Source organism: Sinohyriopsis cumingii, chromosome 10, assembly GCF_028554795.1.
Source record: "Sinohyriopsis cumingii isolate HCF-2022 chromosome 10, ASM2855479v2, whole genome shotgun sequence".
Lineage (NCBI taxonomy): Eukaryota > Metazoa > Mollusca > Bivalvia > Unionida > Unionidae > Sinohyriopsis > Sinohyriopsis cumingii.
In genome coordinates, this window is record NC_142970.1 from 69,891,220 (window position 1) to 69,907,551 (window position 16,332).

The following is a 16,332-nucleotide window of genomic DNA, read 5'->3' on the forward strand; positions in this document are numbered from 1 at the left end:
TATACTACCAAAGTTGTCTCGTGGCGTTTCAACTGTGTTGACAACATAACATTATGCGACCAAGCTTCTCGTGGCCTTTCAACTGTGTTGACAAAATAACGTTATACGACCAAGCTGTCTGTAACCTTTTTCTCATTCCGCCAACTCTACTTATTTGTATCCTGTTGTCAGGATTCTCTTAAAATTTCTATATCCAGGATCCAAAGCTGTATAAATTTAAAAGTTTCATACTGCTATGGTCTCATCTATCGTTGAATTCACCAGCGATATATTATCATTTTCAGCAACTTTTCCGAATCCGTCACTTCATTCATTATCACACATCGCAGTATTCGTTCTGAAATCGCTCGTGTCAAATTTACTAGAAGTTATTGACACAAATCGTTGACTTTATCTTCAAATATTTATAATTAAAGATCGAAAACTGTGTGTTTGTGCAATAATCTAATTATTTTTAAATGCATTAAAAAAGCTATCGAGGAAAAATGATCAGAAAAATCTCAAGTTTCCTGATAAATCGGTTTGTGTCGGATCTATCCTGATAAATCGGCCTGTATCAGATCTATCCTGATAAATCGGCCTGTATCAGATCTATCCTGATAAATCGGCCTGTATCAGATCTATCGTGACTAATTGGTCTGTATGAGATCTAGCCTGTCAAATCGGTCTATATCGAATTTACCTTCTTTCTATCCGCAAAGCTAAACTTTAACTCGTTGTTCTATTTTTTTTTAAAAATGAGTAACATATTATCAAACAATTGCCCGCTTTGTTAAGCATCTGCAAACCATTAGAGGTCAAAAGCTACGTAGACGTGATGATGTTTAATTGTTTGATTTTCAGCACTAGTCGTGGAAAGTATTTATTTGCGAGCATGACATTTCGCTTGATAACGTGGCCAGTAAAGGCACACGGTAGCAATTAAATGAAAGTTCACCATGTATGATGATGAAAAATGCAAAAAGACATAAAAAAGAAATCGAAAATTTTATTATAAACATAGCGTGATGACTCCAAGCCGACCCAGGTCTGAACTTTGGGTTGTTATTGATAGTCAACCCACCGTTTTTCAGTCTAATCTTTCCTGGTTAGTACGAATTCAATTCAAACAAAAGCAAATGTTACAATACATGTTGTTGATAACATCTGCAACACGATAAAGAAGTATATCAGCGATATCATCGGGCAACTTTATTTAAGGACTTTCTTATTTTGTTTTTATTTTGTTTGCAATGGAATTTCTATCTCATGGCACCCTTTTGCAAGTGACCAAGAGGCTTTTTAAAGTCGAAACAGAAACTGTTCAAGGTCGAACGAAGCATGTACAAACTGTAACGTCTGGGATAGAGTATCCAGCTCAATGATAAATAATTGTAAGATTTATCTATGTTTGTTCGTCCGTCCGTCCATGTATGTCTGTATGTATAGATGTATATATGCTACCAGTCCTCACTAGGATTCAATAAATAATCAATACCATTGTGAAAAATACAATGTCAAGTGGAATTTTGTAATTAATCATCAAATTTGTGGTGGGGTTTATTGGTTTAAAAAAAATACTGATTAACGTGTGGTATATTTCTTTTTGTAAGTAATTATAGTATGGCAGGTGGATATTTCATGTTAGGTAGATTTCGTTTTGTAACTAATTAGATTATTATAGTTCAGTGTTTCGGTTTAAGGTTAAGCAGATTTCTTGATTTTAACTAATTAACAGAATAGTAGGTGGAGTCTCATGTCGCACAATTACACTTATTTAAATTTCTTTATGGACGTGACGTCACTCAGGTTAAAGCGTGGTAACAATAAGGAGGTGTATTAACTCGATCGACTACTACAGCTCTCTTTGAAATATTGCCTTCCCTTTTTAGAGGCGTTAAGATTTTGCATCTATTTGATTAAAATCAAACTCTGTTCAAAGAAGAAAAATCAATTGGGCACACATACGTGGTTATGTCCAGTTTACGTTGTGATTCGTCGATCAAATTAGAGTTTAGCTATTTCTTAAAGTGAAAACATGATACGGAACATCTTGTTCTAATAGATCTATGCGAGGTGACGGTTATTTTGCAGGTCAGTGGTAGCACTAAGCAGTTTTCGTCTTCATCCCTGGTCGATGTTGTAACTCTCATCTTTGAAGAACATGCTATTAAAGCAATGCACCATAACCATTGACAAGTACACGATTAAAGAAAAAGCGAGTTAGCAAAAAGATTGGCATGACAAATCGAACGTTTCTATATACCCCAACATCAGACAACCTAACCCCGTCTATTCTGAATATCTAAGACGCGCAATTATCATCCCTACAAAGAATCTGTACTAATAAGGTTGGAGATATTTAATAAAAAAAAGGCAGGGAGACTTCCATCACAGATATTACTTTTGTGAACAAGTAGGTAGACCATAAATTGGCCAAAGTCAAATTTACCTACCACTAATATCATGGTAAACGCATGCAAAAATTGACCGACTGTTCACACATATTGGGCCAAAACTTCATCAAAAACCCGTCTGTCACAAAGTTCGTTCTGCACCAGAATCGTCCCCTCGTACATTTAACACGAAATCATGCAACACGAAGTCTGTCTCTTTTACGCGATAATTTGGTAATGTGCTTGATTACGGGGGAAAAAAATAACAAAGCCAATAAGTTTAGTAAAATTAACAACGACATTTATTTATCTAAGTTACAAAGTGAAATGTTAATAGAAACTTAGAGCATTGTTAATTAAATCCCAAATATTCCAAAAAGTTCGAACACAAATCCAAAAGTATAGAATGTTCCGAATGAATTTCAGTATTGAATGTGTTGAAGTGCCAATAGCCTTGGATGATCTGATGGGCCAACTGTCTTGATGTATTACAATTATATAATCCACAATGTTATCGATTGAATTCACAATAATCCCAAAATAGTGATTTGGTCCAAAATGTCAGTAAAAACACTTTGCAATTCCATGATTTTGTTTACAAATAAATAACTCTTCTTCGACTATATCCGAACACAACTAACAATGGCTCTAAAGACTGAACTTACAGTGAGAATGAATAATTATGATGACAAACATCATGTACAAAAACGTAAGACACAAAAAGACGACCAGGATGTTGGTCATAAGTTTGCTTCAGGAACATCTTAAATTTAGTTAACAAAGCTTGATTTTGAACTTAAAAATCAGTAAACAGCTTTAGAAAAAAGATGACATTACTATGGTAGGCTCAAACTCCTACCCTCAATTTTAGACAAGGGTCAAGCACACAATATAAATTATATATAAATAACATAGCCAATTATTAGGTTCAGATGTCATTCAAATTTGACGGGATTTTATGTTAGCATGGATTACCTTTTCAAACTGTACCGATATAAAAAAATGGCATATTCATAAAACAAAAACAATGGAAATACAATTTATAAAGAGAAATAAAGATTTTCTAAACTGGCATACCTCGAATTTCGAAACAAAATAGTGAGAAATAAAAGTTGTTTTTGTGTGCATATTAATACCTTTGACCCTGTGACAATGAGATTAGATTCCAATGTTCAAACTTTAATACGTTAGACACATGAAACATAAGTTGTAAAAGTTTTTAAAGTATTTTCTATTACCATGACAACTTTAGTGGGTGCATTAAAAAGTGCATTTTCTATACATCATAGGTGTTAAACAAGATATTTGTGTGTGCCCGTGTATTCGTGATATGGGGAGGGAGTAGGGTCATCAAACACAATGTTTAAACTTTTCAATGATATTTTTGGAAAGCTGAAATTCAAGGATAAGAGTACTATGAAGGGTAAGAGTACTATGAAGGATAAGAGTGCTATGAAGAATAAGAGTACTATGAAGAATAAGAGTAATATGAAGGCTGAGTACCATGAAGGATAAGAGTATTATGAAGGGTAAGAGTACTATGAAGAATAAGAGTAATATGAAGAATAAGAGTACTATGAAGAACAAGAGTAATATGAAGGCTAAGAGTACCATGAAGGATAAGACTATTATGAAGGGTAAGAGTGCTATGAAGAATAAGAGTACTGTAAAGGATGAGAGTAATATGAAGGATAAGAGTAATATGAAGGTTAAGAATAATATGAAGACTAAGAGTACTGTGAAGGATAATAGCAATATGAAGGATGAGAGTACTATAAAGGATAAGAGTACTATGAAGGGTAAGAGTACTATGAAGGGTAAGAGTAATATGAAGAATAAGAGTACTATGAAGAATAAGAGTACTATGAAGAATAATAGTAATATGAAGTCTAAGAATACCATGAAGGATAAGAGTATTATGAAGGGCAAGAGTACTATGAAGAATAAGAGTACTGTAAAGGATGAGAGTAATATGAAGGATAAGATTAATATGAGGTTAAGAGTAATATGAAGACTAAGAGTACTGTGGAGGATAATAGTAATATGAAGGATGAGAGTACTGTGAAGGATAAGAGTACTATGAAGGATAAGAGTACTATGAAGGATAAGAGTACTATGAAGACTAAGAGTACAATGAAGAATATGAGTAATATGACGGCTAAGAGTACCATGAAGGATAAGAGTATTATGAAGGGTAAGAATACTATGAAGAATAAGAGTACTGTAAAGGATGAGAGTAATATGAAGGGTAAGAGTACTATGAAGACTACGAGTACTATGAAGAATATGAGTACTATGAAGGCTAAGAGCACTATGGAGGATATGAGTACTATGAAGAATAAGAGTACTATGAAGAATAAGATTACTATCAAGACTAGGAGTAGTATGAAGAGTAAGAGTACTTTGAAGGGTGAGATTGCTATGATGCATAAGAGTACTATGAAGGATAAGAGTACTGCGACGGGTAAGAGTACTATGAAAAATTAGAGTACTGTGAAGGATAACAGTACTATGAAGAATGAGAGTACTATGACGAATAAGAGTAATTTGAGGAATAAGAGTACTATGAAGAATATGAGTACTATGAAGGCAAAGAGCACTATGGAGGATACGAGTACTATGAAGGATACGAGTACCATGAAGATTAAGAGTACTATGAAGAATAAGAGTACTATGAAGGATAACAGTACTATGAGGAATAAGAGTACTATAAAGAAATGTCAATCGTGAAAGTATGAAGAGGCAAAGCTTCAACGGTGTCTAACTGCATATGAAGGTCACACTAAATATGTCCACTAGTTGTGATTCAACAGTTTGTAACTGAACATTAAGGTCGCACTAAATATGCCCACTACTTTAAAGCAGCGTGTTATAAAAATGGGAAAATATAACCATTACATATATACAGCTTCAAGTTCAGCAGAAAATGGAGAAAACGAATCGCGAAAAGACTTACAGAACAAATGTGACCTTTCTCTGTTTACCCTTTTTATTCATTGCCTAACCCCCCCGAACACAGTGCTTGACTATTTGAAAAACTCATTTTCAGCCACGTATAGAACCAATAAAACTTCATGTATAAGATATATACAATTGCATGCCAGATATTTATTTAATACCGAGGAATGTGGACCGTGAATGGGCCGACATCAGACGAAATCAGTTTGTGTGAAAAGTATGCCAAACTCATTTAAACTGAGCTAGTAGAAATTAGATCGAGGCTCACAGACATTGTAGGACAAGACCTAATCTCGAATCGGCTAGCAAAAGAATGTGTTTATACACTCGATTTGTCCCTTGTGCATACATATTGAATCATGCCATTTTGGACATAATAGTAAATAACGTTGAAGAAATATGGAAACAAAGCATGGACATTTCTTCAATCAAAAAAATGACTCCAAAGCAAATATTTCTAAATTGCTGCTTATTGACACTTTCAATGGATATTTCAGCTATAAGGTGACGATATATGCGTTGCAAATATTACTTTAAAGGCAGAGGAACATGGACCATAAATGGACAAATTTCCTAAAAATTCACATACATTGAATAATATGATATACGCATAAATAACAGCTGGGAGAAAGGGGACGGCTTTTCATACACTTTCTAAACCCAAACTTGAGTATGAATCCAGCTAGTATAAATGTTTCTTTTTCAGCATTAGAATCGTACCCTCTTGAATACGCAACACGAAATTATGCTTTCTTGAAACCATTATAGAATGTACATTAGTAACATCATAAATATGTTTATATTAATCGCTTATACACAAGCAGTGTTAATGGACTTCGCGGTATAGATGGTGCATTTTTATAGGGCAAGAAAATATAAAAATGAGAGACACCTACATGTAACAGTCAATTCAACTAAGATTATATATTTTCGGGTTTGCAGAGGGACACGAACATCTCAGTCTATGGCTACATTATGTGTCTCCTTCTCGGATTGGCCGAGACCAATTATGTAACCACTCTAATGGAATTCGGTGTGAAAACTCAACATAGATTGTTTTCTTCACCTAATTTTTTCCTTTAAAATTATATTTTTCATAATGATCTTTTGCATAATACATACATCTAGTACTGGTCAGTGAATTAATATTTTTTCACCTTTTCTTTCTAAAGGTCATTCTGTTTTAAAACGTTGTATAAAAACATAAATAATTATATCAGTAGAATCATATCTAATCTACCACTGCTGCAACACAAATGACAATTTAACAGTTGTAATTTTTCATGTGTTTTGGCATTGCACCAAAGGGCGTTGCGAGTCACGTGCTAATTTTTGCTAACACATCGGTCCCGTATCTGTGTTTGGATTCGCTGGTGTTTGTTCATTTCCACAAACACGGTGTCTAACTTTACCATGCTATTGCTTTCTCCTCAATATACACCGAGTAGAATTTATTAATTGTATTAGGACTAATTTGTGCCACTGCAATAAGTACTGACTAGACACGTAGTCGCTAATGCAGCGTGACGAGATTATTTTAGCAGTGGCGCCAGTATTACAGGCTACAACTGATAACTACAACGATTCCCATTGGTGTACCAGTAATAATTAACATAGTGGTGATTCTCGCAAAACACAGGACAATAACTACACTTTTTCGGCAGCCTCTGTAGCAAAAGTATATGCAATACGGCAACGAAACTCTTGTTTATCATCTACTACCTGTACTATTTCAATTCGCTTGGTTCAAATATGAATCTTGATGTAGTATTACGCTGCAGTTTCACAAAGTTGCTGTACAGTAAGCATTGGCTCCTCTGAAGAGAAAATCCTGATATTACAAGTATGTCAACTGTTTTCATACCGTTTGGTATTCTTACCCCGCCCTCTCGCGAGAGTTGCTTTAGTTGAATTACAGTTGGCATGCTTTTATATATTGTTTGTATCACTGTTTCACTTTAGCTGGGTCGGACTCTGCAATCACTTCAATCTTGGCTAATACTTCATTCACGTCTCTTCCTGTTCCCTCAACAACGCGGACTTCGTCAGGTGTTTCTACAATCCGAGAGTTGGCGAGTCTTTGTGCGATAACACCCACGAACATATTCACATGGCCGGTAAAGCTGATTACACGACTTTTCTCCGATACTATATTTAATACATGGTCGAACATCAAGACCAACACGTAACGTCAGCAAATGTGATTTATAGCATTCAAAATCCATGCTCTGCCATGTAGTTTACTTTTTCAAAGACAGACATCTTTGCAACTCGGTTAACGTCAACGGAAAGAAGGTTACATAAAAAAATGACTTTCTGTTGTATTCAGCTAAAGTTTATAAAAATGATGTTCCAGTAAAATTCCTAAGTCTTAAAATCAGCTAAAGTCCGTAGTCGATATCAATTATCTCGCTTTCAGTGCAGCCCCATATGAGCACCTGGAGTGCCAAGCGACATCCTAGAAGGCAGTAAGGCTTTTCAAACTAAAGTGCGCCTCAGTAATCATCAGTAAAGATAAAAACGAAAGAGTAATAAATTCTCACGGCATGTTTAATAAATGAGAGAGCTGTATTCAATATGTATTAGTGAACTTTCTTTTCAGGCCATAGAGAAAGTAGAAAACAGATGTAACGCTATGTCAATCAATCGACAATGTCTTTAACGTCAATAATAATAATAATAATCGTAACATGAATGTATGTAATCAAGCAAAAATGAACTGCTATATGTGTATTGGCGCGCGAGTTCAGTATCGGGTAATATTGCACAATTCTGACAATGTAAAGTTAACGGGGGGGGGGGGGGGGGAATGAGCATATAATAATACATCGTCTTATTCCTGACTCTCTCATACTCTGTAAGTAATTATAACTCTTCGATATTCATTTCATTATGACAAAGTGCCGATGTAGAGCAACAGTGTGCAGGCTCTAGTTTGTAATTAATCATGCAGACTTTACCAAACTCTTTAAGAATGCACTGGTCAACAGTGAAATCATTACTGACTTGAAAAGGCCCTAATCTGTAGTATTTTGGTGTGCCGAACACGAATATAACCGTGAAAAATTTGTATTGGCTCTCGTTTTGAAGATATTCATATACCTCATTTTCTATGTTTCACTGTGTAAATTTCTCCAGTAGGACTGCAGCAACATCCGGAATAATGATGTAACATTGCATAATACCATCATGCTCACATCATCCACAGTTGATTGCATCATTTTCTGATGCAATGCAATACTAATGCCATGCGGCTGCTGAAGTAAGTTGACGTCAGCAGTGTACTAGACATGTGTAGGCCTATTATACTAATGCCAGGCGGCTGCTGAAGCTGACGTAAGCAGTGTACTATATAAAGCCCAATCAGATAGGTTCAGCATTTAAAATATTTTAGACGTTGTGCGATACAGTTCAAGCTACTGTTACATAAAACTTATTATTTTATCCATTTACGTACAATAAAGAACAGTAATGCCTCGAAAGTGTGTTAATACCGCGGACAATTTTTGCTATATTTGTGGGGAAGTGACATTTGCCAACCAGAAGAAAAGTATCAATTCTCAAGTGAAGAAGGCATATCATCTTTACTTCGGATGCAAGGTTGGTGACCAAGACAAGCCTTGGGCTCCGCATATATGCTGTGCTACATGTACAACACAGCTTTCACAGTGGTTGAATTGCAAAAGGTCATCAATGCGGTTTGCAGTCCCAATGGTGTGGAGAGAGCCAAGCAACCACCTAAATGACTGTTACTTCTGCTTGGTTCCTCCTCTTTCCGGCGGAATAACGAAGCGAAAGAAGTCGAGAATAGTCTACCGAAACATTCCGTCTGCATTGAGACCAGTTCCACATGGTGAGGGACTTCCTATTCCAGAACCTCCAGCAGAATATTCTCTTGATTCATCTGACGAAGACAAAGGTGAGTCGACCTGTTCTTCTCCTGGTCCATCAGCATGCAGTGATCCAGATTTTCACTGTGGTGCATCATCAACCCCACACAGAATAACACAGGAAGAACTAAATGACCTGATTCGTGATTTGGACTTATCAAAGAACAAGGCAGAATTGCTAGGATCAAGACTCCAACAATGGAATCTTCTAGAAGAAGATGTCACAATTACTGCATATCGAAAGCGCCACCAGCAATTGGAGCCTTTCTTCAGAAAGGAAAGTAATCTGATATTCTGTTCCGATATTGAGGGCCTCATGAATGCTTTAAAAATCACTCATGACCCACAAGAATGGAGACTATTTGTGGACTCTTCGAAACTGAGTCTCAAGGCTGTGCTTTTGCACAATGGAAACATTCTTCCATCTATTCCAGTAGCGTATGCTGTCCACATGAAAGAGACATACGATAACTTAAGGCAGCTACTGAATTCCATTGAGTATAACAAGTACAGCTGGCACCTCTGTGGTGATTTGAAGGTAGTTGCCCTTTTAATGGGACTGCAGCAAGGATATACAAAATACATGTGTTTCTTATGCGAGTGGGATAGCCGAGCAAGGGAAATGCACTACATGAGGAAGGAATGGACTCACAGGCAGAATGTAGCCATTGGAGAGAAGAATATCCAACACCCAGCTCTGGTTGAGGCTCAGAAAATCTTGCTACCACCCCTTCACATCAAACTAGGTTTGATGAAGAACTTCGTGAAAGCCATTGACCGGACTTTGCCAGCATTCCGATACCTGCATGAAAAATTCCCTCGACTCAGCGAAGCAAAGATTAAAGAGGGAGTTTTTGTGGGTCCTCAGATTCGAGAGCTTTTCAAAGATGACCGGTTCAACAACTTGCTGGAAGGTGACGCGAAACAAGCATGGAATGCTTTTCGCCTAGTTTCTACAAACTTCCTCGGAAATGTTAGGGCAGAAAACTATAAGGAACTAGTAGAAGACATGTTGATGAAGTATAAGAAACTTGGCTGCAATATGTCTCTAAAGATTCACTTCCTTCATTCCCATTTGGATTTCTTTCCTAGCAACTGTGGTATTGTTAGTGATGAACACGGCGAATGTTTTCATCAAGATATCGCAACAATGGAACAAAGATACCAGGGAAAATGGTCCACTACAATGCTGGCTGACTACTGCTGGACACTCCTCAGAGATGCTCCCGAACAGCTGTACAAGAGACAGGCGAAGAAATCTAAGATGTAGTCAATGACTTGATTTTTTATAGGTAGGCTATTACAGTTGACCTTTTACTATTGGAATGCATTTCGTTATGTAAACATTAATTTCTTGCAGATTACAAAAAAACTAGAGCCAATTTTGCAATTTGACTGTCATATTCGTGTTCAGCACATAAAAATTGATAAGAATTGACTAATTTTATTTCAGTAACATGACTTTTGTAAAAATTTGTTGTCCAGTGATGTCAACAACATTAAAATACATTTCTTGATGTAGTAGTCATGCAAGTCACCAAGAATCATTCATCTGACATGGTTCATTGTATCTTTTACATACTTGAAATCCGCATCTGCTATCCATTATTCTCGGAGGCTGGAATGAAATTTCTGAAACATGAAAATAAGGTTGTATCCTGGAGTGGATATGATTATACGGGTAAATGTATTTTTCAATAATGTGGTCCCACGTTTTCAAAATAAATTTAGTTTCCTTTTAAAGAATTTGCCATCATCGAGATTTTTTTTGTCTTAAACAATAGACAATTTGTCATTATTAGGATAATTTGCAAGGCGTCGATTGTTTCAGTAACGGGAAATTATCTAGGCATTACTTTATTTCTTAAAGTTGTCCGCTATTAAATCCTTATTGAACAGTTTTTCACAATAATACTGTATTATTGTAATTTCTTGATCGTAGCGATTTCCACCAACAAATTGATGAACGAATTAGCATCGCAGCAATTTCCAACAACAAATTGATGAACATATTGGCATCGTAGCAATTTCCACCAACATATTGATGAACAGATTAGTATCGTAGCGATTTCCACCAACATATTAATGAACAGATTAGCATCGTAGCAATTTCCACCAACATATTGATGAAAATATTGGCATCGCAGCAATTTCCACCAACATATTAATGAACGGATTAGTATCGTAGCAATTTCCACCAGCATATTGATAAACAGATTAGCCTCGTAGCAATTTCCACCAATATATTGATGAACATATTGGCATCGCAGCAATTTCCACCAACATATTGATGAACAGATTAGCATCGTAGCGATTTCCACCAACCTTTTGATGAACAGATTAGCATCGTAGCGATTTCCACCAACATATTGATGAACAGATTAGCATCGTAGCGATTTACACCTACATTTTGATGAACAGATTGGCATCATAGCGATTTTCACCAACATATTGATGAACGGATTAGCATCGTAGCGATTTGCACCAGCATATTGATAAACAGATTAGCCTCGTAGCAATTTCCACCAATATATTGATGAACATATTGGCATCGCAGCAATTTCCACTAACACATTGATGAACAGATTAGCATCGTAGCGATTTCCACCAACATATTGATGAACAGATTAGCATCGTAGCGATTTTCACCAACATATTGATGAACGGATTAGCATCGTAGCAAGAAAAGAAATGGATACTCAAGTGACATCTTATTTGCATATATGCGATATGAATGATCATGATCACCTGCTTTCTTCAGACATCATGTATACTGATTTAGCTGTTTGTGTACCTAATATTTGTTGCCCGTACAATTTGTACAGATACTTTTAACGATGTAAAGGAATCATGTAAAGTATCTTTACATGGCGAGTTCATTTATTTGATATAACACTACTGTTGAGACATTCTTTATTCCATAAAAATAATATTTATTTGAGATGACAATAATATTGAGACGTCCTTTATTCCATAAAAATAATATTTATTTGAGATAACACTACTATTGAGACATTCTTTATTCTATAAAAAATAATATTAATTTGAGATAACATTATTATTGATACATCCTTTATTCCATAAAAATAATATTTATTTGAGATAACACTACTGTTGAGACATCTTTTATTCCATAAAAATAATATGTATTTGAGATAACACTACTGTTGAGACATCCTTTATTCCATAAAAATAATATCTATTTGAGATGATACTAATATTGAGACATCCTTCATTCTATAAAAATAATATTATTTGAGACGACACTACTATTGAGACATCTTTTATTCCATAAAAATAATATTTATTTGAGATAACACTACTATTGAGACATCCTTTACTCCATAAAAAAATAATATATATTTCCATAAAGTGCAAGCAGATATTTACGAAAACATTTCACTTTCTATCACAACTGGTTTTATGAACTTGTCTTCAAGTTTGTTTACAATTTTCAAATTCATCTATATTGTCTACCATTTTTATCATCACTGAAATCAGTATTTATGGCGTTCAAGGATATATTTTGTTGGTGGATATGGATCATCTACATGTGGGTTAATCAGAAATTCAACGAGATACAATAAACTGTTATCCTTGTTCTCAAAGAAATAGTGTATAAGTGGTTTGTTTTTATATTGGGGATTTCCTTGATGTTTTTAGTGAGGAACTGTATGTATACCATTTTGTTTAGCGAGTCAATGTTTTCAATTGATTCCCAACCGAGCTGTTAACAGAATCATACCCTTTTTATTTCACTATCACACAATTTTGCCATTCGTTCGTTTCGTCTCCAAAATGTTTTCTGGAGTTATATTAAATATTTCAAAAAAGAATTTTCTGTTCCAAACATTCACTGTTATCTTTTTTTACAAGCAAACTCTTACCCTTGCCACTTTTTGAATTGCTCCCCTTCATCTAACTGCATCGTATATGGTTTTCATGTCCTAAAAAAATAATTTTAAATGGATTACACTGGACAACAAATTTTTACAAAAGTCATGTTACTGAAATAAAATTAGTCAATTCTTATCAATTTTTATGTGCTGAACACGAATATGACAGTCAAATTGCAAAATTGGCTCTAGTTTTTTTGTAATCTGCAAGAAATTAATGTTTACATAACGAAATGCATTCCAATAGTAAAAGGTCAACTGTAATAGCCTACCTATAAAAAATCAAGTCATTGACTACATCTTAGATTTCTTCGCCTGTCTCTTGTACAGCTGTTCGGGAGCATCTCTGAGGAGTGTCCAGCAGTAGTCAGCCAGCATTGTAGTGGACCATTTTCCCTGGTATCTTTGTTCCATTGTTGCGATATCTTGATGAAAACGTTCGCCGTGTTCATCACTAACAATACCACAGTTGCTAGGAAAGAAATCCAAATGGGAATGAAGGAAGTGAATCTTTAGAGACATATTGCAGCCAAGTTTCTTATACTTCATCAACATGTCTTCTACTAGTTCCTTATAGTTTTCTGCCCTAACATTTCTGAGGAAGTTTGTAGAAACTAGGCGAAAAGCATTCCATGCTTGTTTCGCGTCACCTTCCAGCAAGTTGTTGAACCGGTCATCTTTGAAAAGCTCTCGAATCTGAGGACCCACAAAAACTCCCTCTTTAATCTTTGCTTCGCTGAGTCGAGGGAATTTTTCATGCAGGTATCGGAATGCTGGCAAAGTCCGGTCAATGGCTTTCACGAAGTTCTTCATCAAACCTAGTTTGATGTGAAGGGGTGGTAGCAAGATTTTCTGAGCCTCAACCAGAGCTGGGTGTTGGATATTCTTCTCTCCAATGGCTACATTCTGCCTGTGAGTCCATTCCTTCCTCATGTAGTGCATTTCCCTTGCTCGGCTATCCCACTCGCATAAGAAACACATGTATTTTGTATATCCTTGCTGCAGTCCCATTAAAAGGGCAACTACCTTCAAATCACCACAGAGGTGCCAGCTGTACTTGTTATACTCAATGGAATTCAGTAGCTGCCTTAAGTTATCGTATGTCTCTTTCATGTGGACAGCATACGCTACTGGAATAGATGGAAGAATGTTTCCATTGTGCAAAAGCACAGCCTTGAGACTCAGTTTCGAAGAGTCCACAAATAGTCTCCATTCTTGTGGGTCATGAGTGATTTTTAAAGCATTCATGAGGCCCTCAATATCGGAACAGAATATCAGATTACTTTCCTTTCTGAAGAAAGGCTCCAATTGCTGGTGGCGCTTTCGATATGCAGTAATTGTGACATCTTCTTCTAGAAGATTCCATTGTTGGAGTCTTGATCCTAGCAATTCTGCCTTGTTCTTTGATAAGTCCAAATCACGAATCAGGTCATTTAGTTCTTCCTGTGTTATTCTGTGTGGGGTTGATGATGCACCACAGTGAAAATCTGGATCACTGCATGCTGATGGACCAGGAGAAGAACAGGTCGACTCACCTTTGTCTTTGTCAGATGAATCAAGAGAATATTCTGCTGGAGGTTCTGGAATAGGAAGTCCCTCACCATGTGGAACTGGTCTCAATGCAGACGGAATGTTTCGGTAGACTATTCTCGACTTCTTTCGCTTCGTTATTCCGCCGGAAAGAGGAGGAACCAAGCAGAAGTAACAGTCATTTAGGTGGTTGCTTGGCTCTCTCCACACCATTGGGACTGCAAACGGCATTGATGACCTTTTGCAATTCAACCACTGTGAAAGCTGTGTTGTACATGTAGCACAGCATATATGCGGAGCCCAAGGCTTGTCTTGGTCACCAACCTTGCATCCGAAGTAAAGATGATATGCCTTCTTCACTTGAGAATTGATACTTTTCTTCTGGTTGGCAAATGTCACTTCCCCACAAATATAGCAAAAATTGTCCGCGGTATTAACACACTTTCGAGGCATTACTGTTCTTTATTGTACGTAAATGGATAAAATAATAAGTTTTATGTAACAGTAGCTTGAACTGTCTCGCACAACGTCTAAAATATTTTAAATGCTGAACCTATCTGATTGGGCTTTATATAGTACACTGCTTACGTCAGCTTCAGCAGCCGCCTGGCATTAGTATAATAGGCCTACACATGTCTAGTACACTGCTGACGTCAACTTACTTCAGCAGCCGCATGGCATTAGTATTGCATTGCATCAGAAAATGATGCAATCAACTGTGGATGATGTGAGCATGATGGTATTATGCAATGTTACATCATTATTCCGGATGTTGCTGCAGTCCTACTGGAGAAATTTACACAGTGAAACATAGAAAATGAGGTATATGAATATCTTCAAAACGAGAGCCAATACAAATTTTTCACGGTTATATTCGTGTTCGGCACACCAAAATACTACAGATTAGGGCCTTTTCAAGTCAGTAATGATTTCACTGTTGACCAGTGTTATCGATATTATCTCATTCTTCGACCGCTCTTACTCAGTCAATGCATATTTTGAGAAGAAAGAAATGAAAATAATGTTTATGTATGTTGGAGAGGGTAAACATGTGGTCTACCAGCTATGCTCAAAGAAGCATTCAATTAAAAGAGACCATAATTTGTATATCTGTAACGTCAAAAACGAATTTCATTTCGTGTTTTGAAAAGACATGATAACTACAGATAACTTTAAGTAATCCTGGGGTTTATTCTCCCCAGTGGGTTTAATAATACATACAAACTGCAAAGTACAAACGAGTTATTAATTTCACATTGAACACACATTTCAGTTGCCTTTAGGTCTCATAACATTTGTTAAATCTCTCCAAAGCGACTCAGTAAAAAAATACATTCAATTTAAGGAAATTACTTGAAGATTTCAGACGGCTTTTCGGGCTTCTGTCTTGACTCTGATAAACCGAATTTTAGTATTAAAATACAATCATTCATCAGTCACGTTATACAAAACGCTGGAAGCTGTTAAATGTTAAAGATAAAATGTTAAAGAATATCCTGTTAATTTATTGATATAAACTCAAGACAGTTTTCATGATTAACAAATTCACGTGTTCACGCTTACAAGGGCACTTTTAATCATTAGGATGTAGAAGTATTCTTTCTTTTTCATGAGTTTATTTATTCATTAACGTATTCAACCGTACGACATGAGTCAGTACTAAAATCAATGTAGATTTCACTC

General features: G+C 36.0%; 2 protein-coding genes across 3 annotated transcripts in view; both read left to right on the top strand.

Moving 5' to 3' along the window:
- Positions 1-16,332, top strand: part of LOC149790356 (uncharacterized) — an 87,295-nt gene that overhangs the window by 809 nt on the left and 70,154 nt on the right. The window lies entirely within an intron of this gene.
- Positions 4,380-4,916, top strand: LOC149790357 (uncharacterized). The gene has a single exon (XM_089973456.1). The coding sequence runs from the start codon at positions 4,383-4,385 to the stop codon at positions 4,860-4,862; it is 480 nt and encodes a 159-aa protein (XP_089829582.1). The 5' UTR covers positions 4,380-4,382; the 3' UTR covers positions 4,863-4,916.